The sequence below is a fragment of the Marmota flaviventris genome, chromosome 2, assembly GCF_047511675.1.
Source record: "Marmota flaviventris isolate mMarFla1 chromosome 2, mMarFla1.hap1, whole genome shotgun sequence".
Classification (NCBI taxonomy): domain Eukaryota; kingdom Metazoa; phylum Chordata; class Mammalia; order Rodentia; family Sciuridae; genus Marmota; species Marmota flaviventris.
Window position 1 is genome coordinate 50,922,021 of NC_092499.1, and position 21,248 is coordinate 50,943,268.

At 33.3% G+C, this 21,248-nt stretch overlaps 1 protein-coding gene and 1 non-coding gene across 2 annotated transcripts in view; one reads left to right on the forward strand and one right to left on the reverse strand.

Annotated features, from left to right (window-relative positions):
- The first annotated feature begins 3,019 nt into the window (after positions 1–3,019).
- Positions 3,020–3,093, forward strand: Trnaa-cgc (transfer RNA alanine (anticodon CGC)). The gene has a single exon. It is a non-coding gene; the product is annotated as a tRNA-Ala (tRNA).
- A 2,181-nt stretch (positions 3,094–5,274) lies between these two features.
- Sec23a (SEC23 homolog A, COPII coat complex component) overlaps positions 5,275–21,248 on the reverse strand; it is a 54,674-nt gene continuing 38,700 nt past the window's right edge. Inside the window, exons 16-20 of the mRNA XM_027929812.3 lie at positions 19,542–19,703; positions 17,165–17,251; positions 15,612–15,767; positions 13,748–13,813; positions 5,275–6,651 (exon numbers count right to left, since the gene is read on the reverse strand). Coding sequence (XP_027785613.2) covers positions 6,562–6,651; positions 13,748–13,813; positions 15,612–15,767; positions 17,165–17,251; positions 19,542–19,703 — 561 coding nt within the window. The 3' untranslated portion in view covers positions 5,275–6,561. The remainder of the gene's footprint in view (positions 6,652–13,747; positions 13,814–15,611; positions 15,768–17,164; positions 17,252–19,541; positions 19,704–21,248) is intronic.

The window sequence follows — 21,248 nt, forward strand, 5'->3', positions numbered from 1 at the left end:
GTGGTCCACAGCACCGACACTGGTATCACCTGAGTTTGTTAGAAATGCAAAAATATCAGGCCTTGTGACCCAAATAATTTAATCACTATCCCTCACTGTTCCTATTCTTGTTCAGGTTTGAAAATCACTGCCCTTGGATTCCCTCATCTCTGTTGAATTTTACTTCTTCACAAATGTTTTCAAACCTACAGAATACTTAACCTCACAAGGATTTCATGAAGATTAATTTTTAAACCTCTGCAGATTAAGTTATTTTTAAATTGCCTTGAAGAAAGGGCACTAAGCCACTAAATAGAGCAAAATGTGATCCTTCCTTATTGGAGGTTCTTTAATCAGCAGACTTATCACTTCAAAGTGACATCTTTACTCATAAGTAATCTTTATTCATCAGTAATCTCCAGATTTGTTATTCTTAGAAAAATTTCTAATCCCTTAGAAAATTATTGATTTTATGGATTTCTCTATTTTGCCAAAACAAACAGTGCCATCCCCAGAATAGGTTAAATGTATACACAGGATCTTTGTGTGGATGGATGCTTCTGCCTGTTAAGGCAGCTGAGCAGTATCTTCTCATAGATCAGAAATAGCATCTCCTCCAGCAGAGCAGGCCACATTCCCCACAGGAAACAGATTATTAACACCAGGCCCTACAGTATAATTTTCCCTGCCTAAATTCCCTAGTTAGGAAAAATACAGTTCTGTGGACAGTGGGTATAAGATGTCCCAGTTGGAGGCATTTTTCTAACCAGCAAACACCTGCCCAACAGGCTGCCCTGATTTCTTTTAATGACAATATCAGAGTACCAGACATCTTTGTAGGCTAATAGTTATGGTCCCTCAGTATGTTTTCTGTAAAACAAATTTAAATATTTCTCCATAAAACCCTGGTCAGAGCTTGCTTTGATGTCATATGAATCCTTCCCAATTCAGTATGTTTTCTTGAAAAGCGAAAGATACTCTAGCATTCAGCAACCTACAGCTGTCTTGTTTAACAGTTAAAGCCATCTACAGCAATTAGATAACCATCAATGACATAGTTGGGGGATTCATGAACTGGGTTAAGAAGATAGGACTTTATGACCTCAATGGATCCTTTAAGCTTCAAAATTCCTTAATTTCTCAACTCTGTAACTACTTTTATTTCACATGTATGACTGTAATACTATCAAGTCTTCCCTGAAGTTCATTAAAGGTGAAGTTTTAGATGAGTTAGACATTAAACAACTAAATAATTATGATTCTTAACTAGCTTAGACAAAAAAAAAGTATTCATTTAATGCTTCTATTTACTTTTTTTAAAAAAAATTTTTTAGTTGTTGATGGACCCTTTATTTATTTATATGTGGTGCTGAGAATTGAACCCAGTGCCTCCTCACAACATGCCAGGCAAGTGCGCTACCGCTGAGCCACGGCCCCAGCCTGTTCTGTTATTTTTTAAGGCACTTATTTTACCATTAACAGAAGAACCAATATCTATTTCCTTCTTAGCTTTAAAAATTCATTTACAAAAACTTTCAAACTTTGGACTTTGGGGTTTTACAAAATATTTCCCTTGAATGATTTTGTTTTCCATCTCCTTAAAATTCTAATTTTATCATTATTTCTTTTCCTTTTATTTCTTTCTTTTAAAAAGAGAGAGGGAGAGAGAATTTTTTAATATTTTTCAGTGGATACAACATCATTTTTTATTTTTATGTGGTGCTAAAGATCAAAGCCAGCGCCCCGCGCATGTCAGGCAAGCGTGTTACCGCTTGAGCCACATCCCCAGCCCTCTCTTTATTTCTTTAGGTTCATTTGTAGTCCTGTTATTTTCTAAGGTTGAATAAAAATGTCTTTTCTACCCTTTCCTCCAGCTGCATTTAAAATAACATGTCTATACAATAATCCTTTTTCTCATACTACAAGTTTTCACATATAATACGTTCATTGTTCAATTATAAATATAAATTTCATTGATTTATGATCTTAATGGTACATGGACATTTATACATACTCATTTTTTTTTCTCATTTCTAGCATTTTTGAAGCCAGTTATTTTTCAGGGATCAGTTTTTTTAGGACTAGGACGATTGATAAGTATATTTTAGTTTTGTATTCTTTTTGTTTTTAATTTTTTATACATTTATTTTTATGTGGTGCAGAGGATCAAACCCAGCACCTCACACATGCTAGGTGAGCGCTCTACCACTGAGCCACAACTCCAGCCTGTTTTTAATTTTTAATTTTTACTTTATATATATTTTTTCTCTTACCTGTTTCCCTTATTCTTCTTCTTTTCTTCCACTAACAGCCAATCTATATTGGCACCAAAACAGTCATGAAGACCAAAATAGAAGACACAGAGGTAAACCCACATAAATACAGTTATCTCATACTAGACAAAGGCACCATACCATAAACATACATTGGAGAAAAGATAGCCTCTTTAACAAATGGTGCTGGGAAAACTGGAAATCCACATATAACAAAATGAAATTAGACCCTTATCTCTCACCCTGCACAAAACTTAACTCAAAGTAGATCAAGGACCTAGGCATTAGACCAGAGACCCTGCACATAATAGAAGAAAAAGTCGGCCCATGACATCAGCTCAGGAACCGACTTCCTCAACAAGACTCCTAAAGCACAACAACTAAAATCAAGAATCAATATATGGGATAATATCAAACTACAAAGCTTCTTCATAGCAAAGGAAACAATCAAGAATGTAAGCAGAGAGCCTACAGAATGGGAGAAAATCTTTGTCACCTACACTTCAAATAGAGCATTAATTTCCAGGATATATAAAGAACTCAGAAAACTTAATATCAAAAAAAAAAAAAAACAGCCCAATCAATAAATGGGCAAAGAAACTGAACAGACATTTCATAGAAGAAATACAATCGGTCAACAAATATAAGAAAAAACGTTCAACATCTCAACATCACAGGCAATTAGAGAAATGCAAATTAAAACTACACTGAGATTTCATCTGACTCCAGTCAGAATGGCAAATATCAACAATACAAGTAACAGGGTTGGGGATATAGCTCAGTTGGTAAGAGTGCTTGCCTCGCATGCACAAGACCCTGGGTTCAATCCCCAGCACCACCAAAAAAAAAAAAAAAAAAGAGAGAGAGAGAATATAAGTAACAATAAATGTTGGCAAGGATGTTGGGGAAAAGGCACACTCATACATTGCTGGTGGGACTGCAAATTGTGCAATCACTTCAGAAAGCAGTATGGAGATTTCTCAGAAAACTTGGAATAAAACCACCATTTGGCCCAGTTATCCCACTCCTTAGCATATACCCAAAGGACTTAAAATCAGAGTCCTCTAGTGATACGTTCATATCAATGTTCATAGCAACCCAATTCATAATAGCTAAGCTATGGAACCAAACTGGTACCCTTCACCAAATTAATGGATAAAGAAAACAAGGTACATATACACAATGGAATATTACTCAGCCATAAAGAATGAAAGTATGGCATTTGTTGGAAAATGGATGGAACTGGAAACTATCATGTTAAATGAAATAAGCCCAATCCCAAGAAATCCAAAGGCCGAATGTTCTCTCTGATATGCAGATACTGACTCACAAATGGGCAGGGGGAAGTGAGGAGTGGAGGCTCATTGGTTTGGATGGAGGGGAGTGGGGAGAAGAGAAAGAAAATTGGAAATGAGAAAGACAGTAAAATCAGACATAACTTTCCTATGTTCATATATGAAACTATAAAGTTACCAGTGTAACTATAAAGTTACCAGTGTAACTACACACGTACATCCACAAAAATGGTTATACTCCATGTATGTATGTCAAAGTACATTCTACTGTCATGTATAACTAAAAGGAACACATAAATTTTTTTAAAAATTTTTTTAAATAAAAATATAAACAAATGTGTGCTTTGGTCTGAATGTTGGGAACCCCCTCAAAACTCCTATTTGAGACTTAATCTCCAATGTGGTTAAGAGGTAGGGTTTTATAAGTTGATTAGTGCATAAGGGCTGTACCCTTCTCAATGGATTAGTGGCCTTATAAAAAGAGGCCTGAGAGAGCTGGATAGCCCCTTGCCTCATTAGGACACAGCAAAAAGGTGTATCATCTAGCGTCTAAACTCCCCAAACTCTAATAAATACATTTCTGTTGTTTATTATATATAGTCTACTGTACTTTGTTAAAACAGACCAAACAAAAACAAAGGATTAAACATTTTTTCAACCATCCATTTGAATATCTAGTAATTTACTAATAGCTTAAATATACACAAAAATGATTTCTTTTAAATAGCAAGCTAAATGGGTATGATGATATATCTGTTCATCATTTATCCTTAAATACAGAGGCACTTTAGCATTTAACCTGTACTTGATTTAGACATTAAGAACCACTTAGGGCTAAAATACCATCTTTTCACTAAGACAAAATACAAGAGCATTCTTAACGAACAGAAGTTGAAGGTACAAGCAAAAAAGCAGCTGTTTTTATTACAACATCTTTCCTCAGTCTAAAAAAACACTGAAGCATACTTGTCTTACATAAAGAATGAATAACTATTTTTGGCATGATGAAAATGCTCTAAAATTGATTGTGTTAATGGTTATAGAATTCCATGAAACTATTTAAAATTACTGAATTGTATAATTCAAATGAGTTAATTGTATGATATGTGAAATATATCAACAAAGTTATTTTTGAAATGAGTAATATTTTACTCTACTAGCAGAAGATTTTAAATGCTCTCATTTTGTTTTGTGTGTGTATAGAGAAATATTATTGAGTCCTTAAAAAATAATGAAGTCCTATCATTTATAGCAACATGGATGAAACTGGAGGACATTTTAAGCAAAATAAAGCAGGCAAGATGGACAAATACCACACATTCTTACTCACATGTGGAAACCTAAAGAGTAGTCACTAGTAGTTAGGAAGTTAGGAAGAGGGGATGGAGGGAGATTGGATAATAGTCATCAAAATGCAGTTAAATAGGAAGAACACATTCCAGTGTTCCACAGCACAGTTGAGTGCCTGTAGTTTACAACCATTTACTATATATTTTATTAAGAACTAAAAGAGAGTTCAAAGTGTCCCAACACAAATCATAAATTTTAAGGGGATGAAAATGCTAATTACCTTAATTTGATTATTACATATTATATTCATGTATCAAATTATCACACTGTACCCCATAAATACACACAATTACTAAGTGTAAGTCAAAATATCTTTTAAGTGTTCTAATGTTACAACAGGCTTCTTAGGCTTTACTAGATTTCAAGATAACCAGAAACACAGAGAAAAGTATATTTTATTGGCATTTTGGTCTAGCACAGTTCAATTCAAATAAAATGGAACTTACTTAAGCAAACTGAATATAACAATTATAAGTTTTCTGTTTTACCATCATATGATTGTGTTCATGCAAGTAACAATCATCAGAACTGTCTTTCTAAGCATATATCAGCGCACCACCTTTCATTTGCAGTACTTGATATGTAAATTTCATTGTCAAAACATATCTGCTTTAGCAATGTAAACATCTGCTATAAGTAAACTTTAAAAGGTAAAAGCGAACGTTACTGATGAATAAATCAAAACAGAACTAAGTATCATCACGTGACATAATTAAACATTATATAATACTGTTTCAATAAGAGCCACAACTTAATAAAGTTCACACAAAGGAAGCAGAAATAAGAAATGTAAACTCCCAAAATAGTGTTAAAATACTGAAGGATATAATGTAAAATTTACCACAGAAAAAGAAGGGAAAACAACAAAATGAGTAGTGAAAACCAAATTTGGTTTAGTAGTTACAATAGTCATTTTACTGCAAAGGCTTTCTTTATGTACTCTAACCAAATGCTTTATTTTCTGTATCCTTTTTAAAAAGAAATTATTGTGGTTAGTCACATAAGTTAGGTACTTTGTAGGAATTTCACATTTATTGTCATTTGTGGGAATGTTACCCCCACCAAAATTTTTCATCTCTAAATAATTTTTCCAAATAATCAAAAACATTAAATTATCTTCATGAAAATTGCCATTATAAAGTCAGATAATTTCTAAATAAATCTGCCTTTCCAGAAAAACTACAGGAAAAAGTGTATGCGTAAGTGCTGAAAATCACTAAAAAAAAAATTCAACAAATAAGAAAAAATGTTCACATTTATCATAACTATTGATTTGTTCCTTTCTGGCTAAAATTAAATAAGTTTTTAAAAGGTCAGTGAGGATATTCAGTGCCACTTTGGATTTGTCTGCAATATACAAATAAGTTATATCTGTTGTACAAGGCAGACTCTATTTTTACTCTTAAACATAATTAAGTTATAAAGACTTTGAAATTCTAAAACCAGTTATAATACTGTGGCAAGCAAAACAAATTTGTTCTCAATGCTCTCATTATATTCCAGCTTTATCTACAAACGTGAACATTTTTATGTTTTCTCAAACCATACTGATACAAAAAAAAAGTTTAGAGAGATCTGTTGGTTTCCACAGACAAACTGAAAAAGGGAAAAAAATGAAACTGAAATATTTCATCTTCTTAAGTGTCTTTAACATGTTTCATATGTCAAGCAGCACTTGACACAGCAAGTTTCTTCAAGTGATCCATAAACACTTGTAAACTAACATCATCTGTGAGGATGGGTGCTCCAGACTCCTAGAGGAAAAGAGAAGTATTCGCTATAATTAAAACACAGGGTGATACCTTGGACTGTATAAGAAAATGTTTAAAATAGACAAGGGAATCATTTTAAGCAGAAGAATGCCTATGCTCCTGGTTTCTGAGAGGGAAATTCTTATCTAAGTCCTCAAAATTTCCTAATTGTCTTTGTGATGGGCTATTCCCATCACATCTGAGTTTATGCTAGAAAATGAGAGGTCTCAGGATGGAGACTGGTTATCAAGAGGACTGAGAGGTGATTAGAGGATTAGGGCTTTAAAACAGCCTGACCTCCAGAACCCCTCTCCCTGGCATTTTAACAGAAACACTAGTTAGAAGGAAACAAATTCACGGCATCATTTTTAAAATAAACTATGCTTACTAAGTTTTCAAGTCATTGAATTGATTTCTGTAAGTTTCAAGAAATTAACCAGAATTACCAAAATTCTTTTATTTATTTATTTGTTTCTTTCTTTATTTATTTTTGGTATTTGTTTATTTTTATGTGGTGCTGAGGATCGAACTCAGTGCCTCACACGTGCAAGGCAAGCGCTCTGCCACTGAGCCACAACCCCAGCCCCCAAAATTCTTAATATCTATTTTAACAAAAACTGTACTGACAAAATGACCTTGAAAACCTAATCCATTAACAATGAAATTTTACTGTAAGAGAAAGTATTTGTGGATTTTATATCTGAATTTTTAGAAATATTCTTCTCATACTCAAATTCCATTTATTAATAAATGGAAAGAGTCTAACACAAAGTAATTTCAGAGGAGATCAGCAAGATAGTGGCAAATGTTAGATATGAATTTATAGCTCCTGTGGGTCTAGCCTGGCAAAGCCGCAGACATGTTATTACCTCTTCTGAATAAGTCATGTTAATTTATAAGAACTTGAAAAACTTGGCAATGAAGGGAGGGATTAAAGTGCTGAGCTTATGGGCAAAGAACTTGGAGCCAGGATGCCTGAGCTCAAATTCTGGTTCTGCCACTTAGTATTCATGTGACTTTGAGGAAGTGATTTGACCTGTCTTAGTTTCCACATTTATCAAATAAGAATAACAGGGTCTATCTCGAGCAGCTCTTGAAAAGATTCAATGAGTGAAGTAGTATAAAGCAAACAGAAAAATCTGTGCCATACAATATACAAAAGTGTTTTAGCTATTTTCACCATTACTTCATTTGAAAAAGCTGTTACTTCGTATCCACAAAAACATTTTTCCTTCTACATTCAGAGTTATCAGAAGCCCCTAAAATGTGACCCAAACTAATAATCACCTGGTGGCTCTTGCTTGTTCTCTTCCTATGATTTTTTTTTAAATGTTTTTCACCTCAATTCACCCAATTCTAGATCTATTTCTTCCATTCAAGATAAAAGATACAGATTGCCTAATTTATACACTGCAGAGATCCTATTTGAAATTATAAAAACTAAGGCTAAATTCAAATTATATCAAAAATCAGTAGTTAGCTCATTTTTCAAATGGGTCTTTTTTCCTCTTTAAAATTACAAAAAGATCCAAGCTTTACAACATTTAGCATATGAAGCATTATACCAATAGAGGTCCCGAATGCCACAGAAAGCAGTATTGCAGTGGTGCCCTCTTCAGGACATTCACATATAATACTTATCACTAGGTTCTCGATTTCTGACAAAAAGAAAACTATGATATTTCAATTTCCTCTTCTGAAAAGTTTTTCATAATTCAAACGGGGTAAAGGAGATGAAAACCTAAAGCACTGTGACTAAAACATACTACTGCTCAACTTATGATTATTAAAATACTAACAATTTCTCTTATAAAAATTATAGGTCAAGGAAGACGTGAAGGCTCTTGTTTATGCTTCTAAATGCCCTACTTTCAGATAGCATTAATTAAACTTCAAAGTTGAAATTAGGCTTTCTTTCCTATGTTAAATATCTTTAGGGAAAGACTTTTTCCCAATGATTAACACTGAAAACTAATAGCTAATATTTACAGAGTACAGCAAGCAAGAGCTATTATTAAAACTCTGTAGACAAGAAATTGCAGACAAAGAAAACTTGGGCAACTGGCAAAATCTACATTCTCATTACGATTTCAGAATGATGCTTTTCCATGTTTAATTGGACAAGTTCTTTCCTTTATTAAGAGTTTACCAAAACAGCGCATGCATGTAATCCCAGCAACTCTGGATTTCACTTAGGGATCATGAATTCAAAGCCAGCCTCAGCAACTTCACGAGGCCCTAAGCAACTTGGCAAGACCCTGGCTCAAGAGAAAAAATAAAAAGGGCTGGGGATGTAGCTCAGTGGTTAAGAACCCCTAGGTTCAATCTCTAGTACAAAAAAAAAAAGTCTACCAAAAGTATATCTCCATGTTGTAATTTAACTCAGAAAAAAATAGAAATGAGAAGTCATCATTTTCATGAATTATTTAGTTCCATGGACTAAACCATACTTTTGTATGAAAAATCCAGCTATATAGAGTATATTTTATTTGGTCTGCAAAGTGTAGACTCCCACTTTTTTTTTTTAACTGAATTATGTGAATGATAATAAGGATGGGAGAAAGCAGCTACCTCCTTTAAAGAAAAAATGTGTATTCTTTCCACAAACCTTAGTTTGCCATAGACCACCCCACTCCTAAGTATTGCTTCTTAACACTGAGCATCAGGGTTTTGTTTTTTTTTTTTTTTTTTTACATCCAGCCACTTTGTTACTCACCTGGCTCTTGTGGACATTAGATGTGCGAACCCTCACAAATACTGTTTTAAAGTTTCCTTAACCTCTCTTTCTCCATACTGATCAACTGTTATTTCCTTGGACTTTATTTATTGGTGCTACTTTTCCGTCCTCTTGGAATTTTCTTCTTTGGACTATATCTGAATTCCCCTTATGAAACTCAGAACTAAAACCAAAACTCAGTTGCCAAAGTTAAGTATAATGGAAAAGCTGATTCGTGGCATACTGTGTACTCCAAATTTCTATACCATATTATTACATCTGGCTTTTTGTTCCCCCAGCAAAGAAGCAGAGTGAAGTGATACTGAGGTTATATACGTATATGCATTATTTGGGCATAAATTTTTTTTTTCATATGTGATCCGACCCTTTCCATACTTCCAAGATTATGGTCCTTCGCCTGTTATACAAATCTCCCCCAAATTTCAAGACCTTTAGACCTTAAATTTAACTTATTCATCTATACTACAAAATCTCATTAACTGCTAACCATCTCCTCAGATCTCCCACACTCCCATCTCTACTCTTCTGTACAAATCTATCATATTCAATATGTACTATGTTTAAGGTACCAGAGGAAGTTAAAAATGAAAATAACAGAATTGTTGCCCTTGAGTAATTTATACTCTACCATGTTTTGAAATAAGTGCAATAGGAAACAAATGGGAAAAAGGGATGATGGGGCAAGGATATTACACAAATCCAGTTATACAATCATATAAAAGGTTTCATGGAGTGAACTATGAACTGAGCTTGGAGGAATGAATGTGATGTGTCTAAATGGTGATGAGGACAAAAATCACAAAGAGATAAGAACATGTTCATTGTATTCAAAGTAGAGTCAAAATTCAGGCATAGTGCTGGCACGCCTATAATACAACTCAGAACTAAGGCAGGAGGATTACAAATTCAAGCCAGCCTTGGCAAGTTAGTAAGACCCTGTTCTCTAAATAAAAAATTAAAAGTGCTGGGGATGTAGCTTGTAAAACACCACTGAGTATAATCCCCAGTACTGCCAAAAAAAAAAAAAAAAGTAGAAGTCTGGCTAACAGACCTCAGTGGTGGTGGCTAACAGTGGAAAAAGATAATGTGGGTAATACCAGAAAGGCTCTCAGTGACAATACAAAGGGTTCTTATGTAATTTAATATGGAATTATTGAGAATTTTAGAGCTAATGTTCAGAACTACTACATTAAGGAGACTAACTGGCCACTGACAAAATGGAGGAAAAAAGCTGAAGCACTAAAACCAGTTAGTAGGGAATTCCAACAGTCCATGTGAAAAGTAACCACTACCTGACTTTGGATAATGATATGGAGATTGAAAATGGATAGAAGAAATAGGGCAAAGCCAGGCCAGGTGGCACACACTTATAATCCTAGTGATTAGGGGCAGAAAGGATAAATGACTAAAGTTTGAAGCCTTGGGAATTCAGGGAATAGTGAGGCCTTCTGTTAAAAACAGGAAATCAGGAAGAACAAGATAGTTTAAAAAGAAAGGTAAAGTTGGGACATTCTGCTTGTGAAATATCTACAGGAAATTCAAGTAGGCAGTTCAAAAAATTAAAGTCTACAGCTCAGTGTGAAGCTAAACAAAAGATGGAAATTGGCAAGTAAGCCTTCACGTAAAAGCTGAGAGTAGAAAATGAGACAAATGATTGCTTCCACTGTAAGAGTGCAAGCAATCACCAAAAGAAACAGTGAACGTAGACAAATCAAGGAAAAATTTTTGAGACAACTCTATACTCAAAGGGCCCTAACCCAATTATGGCATCATTTGTCTTCTACCCAGATGGGACCCTATTGTTACTCAATTAACATTGCTCTAAAAATTCTACCTCCTTTTCTCTTCTTCATCCTCAAACACCCAAAATCTTTCATCTTTAATACACTGCCTAAACTACAAAGTATGGTTAAAGAACATGATGGGAGCTTGTTAGAAATTATTAGTAAATAAAATGGGCCCTCGCCACTGCTGTAAAAGACCTTTTTTATCCTGTTGTCTTCTATTCTTCACAATTGTTTTTAATCTTTCCTTTTTTCTAGTCCTTAACCCCATCTGTCTCACTTTAGCAAATAATCTGAAAAGAAACAGGAAGTTATGTGAATTTTCTCTCCACTTCAAAAATCTATCTTCACCCTTCCTCTCACCTTTTTCTTTGGCAAAAATAAATGTCCTGCCTCCTTACCAATGCTTAACCAGCCTATAGTGCTTGTGATTATATCTTAAATCTGTCTTTTTTTTTTTCATCCCCAGATTGTCACCTTCATCTACAAATAAATTCTGTGTTCTTACACTAATAACAATAATCCTTCCATTTACCCTCAGGCTAAATATATGAAAGGATCATTTATACTTATAATTTCTACCTTTTTACCACCCACTCTAATCTGTTTTGTAATCTATTTTCCTTATGATTTCTTTTCTATCCAAACACTATATTAAAACTGTCTACTGAAGGCTACAAATGACTTCCTTATCAAACCCTTGTATTTTCCTTCAATTGCCTGTAGCATTTCAGTGCCCATTACATTACCCTCTTCTTCTTCCTTAAAGTTCTTCCCTTTATGACAAAGGATTCTTTTCAATCTCCTTCTACCTCTGATTATTTATAAATACTCCTATCACATATACTTGCTCCAGGTTTTGTCTCATTGTGCTTTGTCTCATTTTCTACTCTCAGATAAGCATTTACTATAATGACTTTAAGTATCACCTGTCCAGAATCAGCCTTCATATCCTTGCCTAGCCACAAATCAAAATTTCCAACAACTTACCCAATATGGTCATCTGGATGACATCTCAAACTCAGTGTCTAGAATCAAACATTTTCTCTCCATCCAACTCCCACTTACTAGTACACGTTTTCCTAGATACCTAGGCTCAAAACCCCTTGTTTTCCCTTAATTTCTTATATTTTAAAAATTCAAACCTACAGAAAAGTTGAGAAGGATGTATATAGTATACCTAATTTCACTGATTAGCATTTTGCCACATTTGCTTTGTTTCTATATATTTTAGACATTTTTCCTTTTCTTTTTACTTCTTTTTGTTGACTCATTTCTGCAAGTTGAAGACATCATGACGTTTGACTCCTTAATAAGTCAGCATGTATCTCCCAAGATCATCAACAAACTCCTATATACCACAACACTATTATCATACTCAAAAAAATTAATAATATTGTCTAATTATCTGATATAGTCTATATTCCAATATCAAAAATCCTCCCAATTATATTCCTTATAATTGTTATCGCCCTAGCTCAAGATCCAATCAGAATTTAGATTTTTGTGTATAGCTACTTTCCTACAATTTCCAATCGAGTTCCATTGAGTCCATCTTTGAAATGTCATCTTTATGCCCCATCACTTGAATTATTTCAATAAATACAGTTTCAACTGACAGACTGCTCCCATTTTTTAAGTTTCAACCACAATAGGACTCAAATTTGCCCCTTTGTCCAAAAACTTCAACAACTTTCTACTGCTTACCAAACAAGGTCTTCAACCTGGCATTCAAGATCCTCTACAATTTGGTCACACAATACATTTCCAATTTTGTGTTCTACTATTCATCTCTACACATACTCTATTATTTTAGTCCATACTATCTTTAAATAGAATTCCCTTCCTCATAGTTTCCACATATTGAAATTATAATTATTCTCTAAATTAAACATCCCTTTTCCCTGAACTGTTTTCTGATCACCCACCCTTTCCTGCTGCCACCACATGACTTCTTCTCCTCTTCCTCTTCTACCCATTGTATTACTTTATATTTTTCTAAAGGCACATTTACCATATTCTGCCTGTACTTTAATGAGGCATGTGTCTTATCTCTAATACCTGACTACAAAAACTCTTTTAAGGCAGACAGAGATAGCAATCACATACCCTGAAGTACCAATACAGAGTCCTGCCCTTATTGGACACTGAATAAATACTGACATATTATGTCAAGAGATAGACTTCTACAAAGTTAAAATATGTCAAGAATAGTTCCTAGGCTTCCTGACTCTCCTACTCAAGTATAATCCCTGGCCTCTCCTGGCTTAGGGTGGCTTTTTGTGGTTCATGGCTTCACATTAAGCTTCAATTATTACTTCCTAGCTTTCGTACTTTATTGCTTTTTGGCTTGTTGGTGTGATATTGAATTGAAATATGAAAGGATTCTGTCTATTAGATAGGATCATTTATTTATTTTTTTATTGTGTCATCAAATACTAATTCTAGTTTTTTATTACTTTTTCAACAGAAATCATCACTAAATACACAGAGGAAAAAAATGAAGCTTTCATCAAACTAAAATAACAAACTATGACTACATAAAGAAATAATTTCCAAGACTGCCATTTATACTTACCTGCCCCCAGGCATACATATTATTATGAGTCTGTGAAGGGTTGACTTTTGAAAGCAGGAAACGAGCCTTAAAAACAAAGAATAATATTATCCATCAGAAATAGCTTAAGTAAATATAAGCTGAATAAATACATTATGCCATCTAAAGCCAATTTTATTTAATATGTTGGTAAAATTAACTTTATTAAAATGTAACATTTAAAAAGATTAACTAAATTTTAAAATGTGTAGGCTACTATGTTATATATAAATAATAAATATATCCACTTCTCTAAATCATACATTTATAATCTCTATAACAAATTGTTGTGTCTAAAACTCAGCATATAAAAATTGTGTGTACAACATTTATGATAAGGTTAGTATAAAATCACCAAATGCTTGCTCTGTAACAGTTTCGGAAATTCAAAATCCCAAATAATAATACAAATTAAAAACAAGAAAATCTTGTATTCTTTAAAAAATGATTTTCAAACTTTTTTAAATCACAGGTGATTCTATGAGACAACTTACCCAACGTTTTACCCATCTTCCCACTATGGTTTACATCATGAAAAAAATCAGAACAGAAGAGGAAAGTAGTAATATGCATAGTGAGATATCAATGAGACTAGAACATGGGCAGTCATATCTTTTAAATTTCAAAAATCTCTTTCTATTCTTTAAGTATTCACATATTACAGTCAAGAGCATTGGCCCTTAAACTGGCCCAGAACTCCAGAATTCAAACCCCAGATCCTCCATTTACCATTTCCTTGACCACAAGTAACCAAAGTCTCCTATAAAAATGGATATTACAACAGAATTCTTATGAAGATCTTATAAGGAGTGTAAATTGCTTTGCAAATTCTCAATACCTGATAATTCCTACTATAAATTCAGTAAAACACTAACAATAATTGTTATCATCTCTGATAATAATTGTTACTGATATCTGCTACCTTTTTTGTAATACTTGCTACATGCTGGGGTTACAGCGATAAACAAAGCATAATCCCTGCCTTTAAGGAGTAATGAAACAAACTTATAATAACTTAAAATTAATTTATCATAACTCTTCTTTTCTTTAGTAATGGGGATTGAATTCAGAGTGCTTTACCATTGGGATACATTCTCAGTCCTTTTTATTTTATTTTGAAATAGGATTTAAGTTGCCACAGTTGGCCTTGAACTTGTCTCATGGAATCACCTGCCTCAACCTCCCTGAAGCTGGAATTATCAGCACCATGCACCACCATGCCCAGCAATTTATTATAACTCAAAACAGAATCACAAGAAAGAAATAAGAACTGTTTTATAAATGTAGGTATGCTAAGGCATCTAATCTAGCCTTCTGAAGGGATCAAATGAGACAGGCATATGCATATATATTTTATTTAATCCTCACAGTTCAAAAAACCACAGTTTCTTTTAATACCACAAAACTTTCCTTTAAATTGACAATTTATTTTCTAGAAACTGGAATGACAGAATGAGAAAAATGAAAAAGTAAGTTAACACAAACTTCATATTCATAGACTTTATCAGTAAAATTACAGTTTTTAGAAAGGTACACTAAATTATTTCCCCAGCTGTTCATATATTGTTCACATATGTCAGCTCAACTAAAGCTGACATAACCACTGCAATGCCATCCTAACTTTGTTATGAGAGCTGAACTGGAAACAGAAGATGGAGAAAACTGGTAGCTTTAGGCAACTGGTCAATCATCTTAATGCTTTGCTCTCAAAGTTACTGCAAAAGCATTCCTGTCTTCTCCCCTTTCTGTCTTGTAAAGCAATCTATTCAAACTGAAGTCATAAAACAAGTAAGTATACCTCATTGCAAACCTATCAACAACCACACAAAAAAATTACACTACTTACCTGGCTGCCCCCATGTTCAGTGTCAATATATCTTGGCATTGGAAATCTGGAGTGAAGGATCTCCTGTGCATCATCTACTGGGGCTTGCAGAAGGTGACGGAAATTTTCGTATTCTGGCATGTCTTGGTATCCTGACTTCCGCCACTGTGCTATAGTCTAGTTTTAAAACAATTGAAGGAATTACTTTAAATTTCTTGCCCATCTAAAAATCTTATGATTTTTTTTCAAAGGAAATAATATTCAGAAAGTGACAGAAAAGTATTCCATTTATCTCAATTTTTTAAAGTTAAAAATACTAATTTCAGTAGATAAAATATTCTTAGGTAAACAAAAAATTAGGAGATTTCTTCTCCTTTAAAAGAAAAACAAAATAAAAGTTTATGAGATGTGAGTGGAATCAATTAAAAATAATCAAATAATAATAATGAATAAAATTTTTAAAGTTCTAGAGTATTACTTAAAAGGATATTTTTAGTAACATCTTTACTATTCCAATGCAAATCTAAAATAATTTACAATTAAAGAAAATTTAAAGATAAATCTGTATAAGTTACTAAAATACTAGACTATAAGCTTGAGCGCAGGTCTGTGAAAAATCGATCTCTTCTAAACATCCAGAGTATGCTACTTTTTTATACAGTGGATGTACTTAAATATTGGCTGGATAAATTCAGTAAGAATAGAGTTCTGCTAAATACCTGAGTTAAAGCTTAATGGTTTCTCAAATATTCTACTCTTTTCAATCATTTACCATTCCAATTAAGTTATAAATTTTAATTCATTTATGCCTTAAATGAACTTTTCAAGATCATGTGAGACACTTTTTAAAATAACTTATAATGATCACATGAAATAATGAAAAAAAAAAAATTTGTCTCCTGACAAAGGCTGGCTTTTATCCTCTCTTCAAGGTACAACCCAAAAATCTCATATATCTATGCACATGTCAATGTTTTTACATTCACAGCACTTGATTTGTATAAAATCTATTTGTACAAACATGTATAGACAAATGAGAACAACAAAAAAACAGAGGAGGGTCAATTGTGATTGAAACCTAAAAACCTAAATTAAGAAGAATCACATTATATACACACAGGTTGAGCATTCCTTATTTGAGATCCTTGGAACCAGAAGTGTTATGGACTTCAGATTTTTTTTCAGATTTTTAAATACATTTAAATGCATACACATAATGAAATATCTTGGGGATGGAAGCCCAATCTAAACAAAAATTCATTATGTATTATATAGTTATTACAGATACAATCTGAAGGTAGTTTTTCCATAATATTTTTAATAACTTTGAGCATGACACAAAGTTTCATAGTGGAATTTTCTACTTGACTCATGTCAGTGTGCAAAGTATCAGATTTTGGAGTATTTCAGATTTGGAGTTTTGGATTAGGCATGCTCAACCTGTATTTTATAAACAGGGAAATCAAAGTTTATTATCAGAGATGAACACTAGCTATATTAATACAGGAGTTAAAAACCTTCCTTGAGTAAAAAAGACTTTACATGCATAGCCTTAAATGGCTACAGGATCTTACCTCACCATGATAAATCAAAATCTGGAAGAATGTGTCCATGAGAAGAATACGATCTGCAAGAATGCTGCTGCTATCAAGAAGAACCGGCTAACATGGAGAAAACAATCAGAGTTACAAAAAAATTAACTACTTAAAGATACAAAATGGATCTTTCCAGGATTTTCTTTTTAATTGTGGAACTGGTGGTTTAATCCAGGAGCATTCTACCACTGATCTACACCTCCAGCCCTGCTTAAAATTTTTTATTTTGAGGAAGGGTCTCACTAAGTTGCCCAAGTTGGCCTCGAACTTGCTATTCTCCTGCCTCAGCATCCCAAGTTGCTGGTATTACAGGCATGTAGCACTATACTCAGCTCCAGAATAGTTTTTGATTCTGAAATTTTTATTACTTAAAATCTCTTAGTATTAAAAAAAAATTCTTGCAGTGTATTTTAATTTAATTTTCTAAGATATCTTTACAAACTGAGGTAACAAAAAATAGAGTCAAGAAGAAATCAAGGATAACTCTTAAGCTTAATAGTGGCAGCAATAAATGAAATGAGAAAGGCTTGGGATAGAGCAAATTTCCATATATGAATAAAAAGGAGTGGACCAAACTGATGATATAAATTTGGGTATCATATGCCCAAAGATGGTAATTAAAACCATGGGATTAGAATGCATCACCTAGAGAGGGGAGAAGATAAGGAACACAAAAGATTGAGCCTATAAGCATGCCAATATTTACAAGTCTTAAAGGGACCTTCATGAGTAGGGGAATACCAGGTGAGAACAGTAGGAGTCAGAAAAGACTAAAGCATAAGGTTTTTGAGAAGAGAGTCCTTATTAGCAAATACTGTGAATAGCTTGTTGAAACAAGTTGTGGAATAATGGTGGTCTTGATAAGAGCCATTTTAATATAATGTTAGGGACAAAAACAGATGTTCAACCCGTATATTATAAAGTGGGAAATGTATGACATGTGATGAATGTCAAGTGAGAAAGTGTAGACAATAAATAACTTTTTTGAATTTAATTGTGAGCAGAGAAATTGATGATAATTAAAGAAAATGTAAGGAAAGGATGAGGATTTTGATAGTTTTCTTTTTCAACCTGACTGCTGTTAAAGTTTCTAGGTTAATGAGAATGATACAGATGGACACAAAAGTGGTGATGCAGGAGAGAAAGAAATAATTTCAAAAGCAAAGCCTTAGGAAAATGAGGCTAATGGGATTAATGTATTAAATGAAATGGTTGGAATTTGATAGGAGCAGGGACTAGGGATGGTGGGATTCAATTTTCTTCTAGACACTATTCTACATTTTTCCCAGTGTCTACAGTTTATATACATTACTCTGAAATAAGAAGTTACTTATAAAACTTATTTTTTTGATTCAAAGAGTTACAAAATTAAAATACATAGCCAAACCAACGTATTTTAAAAATGTATTTTCCTAGTAGAAACTATTTGACAAATTATTTAAAAATTACACTAACAAAATAAAACATTTCCTACTATTTTATAAGACATGAGGTATCATGAAGGATCACTAACAAATAGAAATCACAAATATTCTCTATATACTGATCCTTCTTCAAGTATTACTTTCAAATACAGTCATTACAAATTTTTATAAGTGGTAAAACAGACAATTCAGAATATAGAACAGAAAAACTGTTCACTGATAACAGGTTAAAGTAAATGGAACAGTTTGATAAGGAAGTTAAGCCATCATTCTTCTAAGTATGTCTTAAATATAGCAACTGTATCTTATGTTCTCAAAGGACCAAAGGAAAATGAGACTATGTTTAGACAGAATACTGTAACTATCTGACACTAATTTTGAAATCAGCTGAGTACTACAGAATCACAATCACATCTGAACATTGTTAAAGATATGAAGTATAATCATAGGCCAGGAATGGTTACACACACCTAAATCCCAGCAGCTCGGGAGGCTGAGGAAGGAGGATCACAAGTTCAAAGCTAGCCTCAGCAACTTAGCATGGCCCTAAGCAACTTAGCAAGACCCTTTCTCAAAATAAAACACAATACAGGTTGGAGATGTGGCTCAGTAGTTAAACACCCATGGGTTCAATTCCTGGTACCAAAAAAAAGAATAATCATAGGTGTTACAGGATTTGATCAACCAAATGGTCAGACAAAATCATCTAAAAGTCTCTTCTACAATATTTTTATATTATTTTTAATGATCTCTCACTATACTTACCAAGATATCTAGTATAAAAAAAGCTCTCATAAATATTTTTAAGTGAATAAGTGATTCAATTCTTGTATATAATAATTATATATATACTTTTAAATTAACTGTTCTATTTTAATGCCAAACATCACAGTAGTAAGACCAATGAACATTTGTGTGTGTGTTCCTCCTACCTCTGGTGGTCCACTAAAAGAATATGCATACAGAATAGGCTGAATCATGATTAGAGACTGGGTCAGATCTTGACGCATAAAATGATGACGATAATACGAACTTTCATCGGGACTATTGTTAAAAACTTGCAAGAAAGGAGATCGTCTTAAATGAAACATAAACTGTAAAATAAAATATGAGATATTGTTACTGATTTTAATATCAGGACAGCAGTTTACAATCAAGAAAAGCATTTGTTTACAACTATAAACAATATAATAAACAATTTATGTTGAGAACATTCTAAACAATATTCCTCAGAAATTCATGCTATTTATCAGCTGCTTGAAAATATAATTCTATGAAAAGAAAAAAAATTAAATGAGAGGTAACTCCAAAATATAAAAGTAGGAAAAAAACTTCTTGTTCAAATCTATTCTTCTGAAGCTGATGCCAGGTAGTGTTTTATCAGCTTCTCTGTTGTTATTTTTTTGTTTTTTTAATATATATATACATATTTTTAGCTGTCAATGGATGTTATTTTATTTATTTATATGCAGTGCTAAGAATCGAATACAGTGCCTCACACATGCTAGGCAAGTGTTCTACCATTGAGCCACAACCCTAGTCCCAGCATTCTCTGTTTTTATCCCTCATCCCTCTGACCACAACTCTGGGTTTTTTCATTACTACATCAAAAGGCTCTCAAAAAAAACAAAAGTAGATTAAAATACTTTTTATTTTTGACATGCATCTAAAAATTTGGGCTAGGAAGAGTCTGCATTAGTTTCAAAAAGAGAAAAAAACTTTATCTATACCCATAGTGTTATCTAATATTTAGGTCTTCCCCATGCCTAGGAAACATCCTCCAAACTTTGTTTTACAGCTTCTTTCTTCTTTTACTTCCTCCTCCTCAAATAAAACAGATTTTTTTAAAAAAGGAGAGAGGCAGGCCTAAATAAAGAACAGCTATCTCTACTAGATCTTTCCTAAAATCAGCAGGATCAGCCCCAAAGTACTCCCACTTGTCTTTCATCATGTCTCTTAAATTCTTTCAGTCCTGAGGTCCTAAGTGCCTGCATGTTCCTCCTGCTTGGAACTTACTTCACAGTTCTCTCCCAACACATAGCACTCAGTGAAATTCTCCTTCCTTTTCCTTTCTTTCTTTTTTTATTGGTTGTTCAAAACATTACAAAGCTCATGATATATCATCTTTTTCAGTGATCCATAATACAATAGAGAGGTTCTCTCACCCCTTATCATTTGAATCATTCCTATTTACTTACAAGAATGTCTAATTACTAAATTCTTAGGTAAATATTTTGGGGATAAAGACTTCCCTTGAATTTAATGTATGCCACTTTTATCTATCTATCTTTTTTATTTATTTATTTATTTATTCTTGGTACCGGGGTTTGAACCCAGGGGCACTTAACTGAGCTACATCCTACTTCCTTTGAATTTTTACTTTGAGACAAGATCTCACTAAATCCCTCTGCCTGAGTCTACTAAGTCACTGGATTCCCAGAGTGTGCCTATGCATGTGCCTCTGGCACCTTTATATAAGATCCTCAGGTTTTGAAAAACCTAAGGAAAAAATATTTCTGAGTTTTCTGCTTCCTACTTCCAGCAGAAGGGAAAAAAGGAGATTGGTGGGATCTAAAATTCCAAAGAGAAGTCTTAGAGTAAGGACAAAAGAGGAAGAAAGGAAACTGAAAAACTCAGTC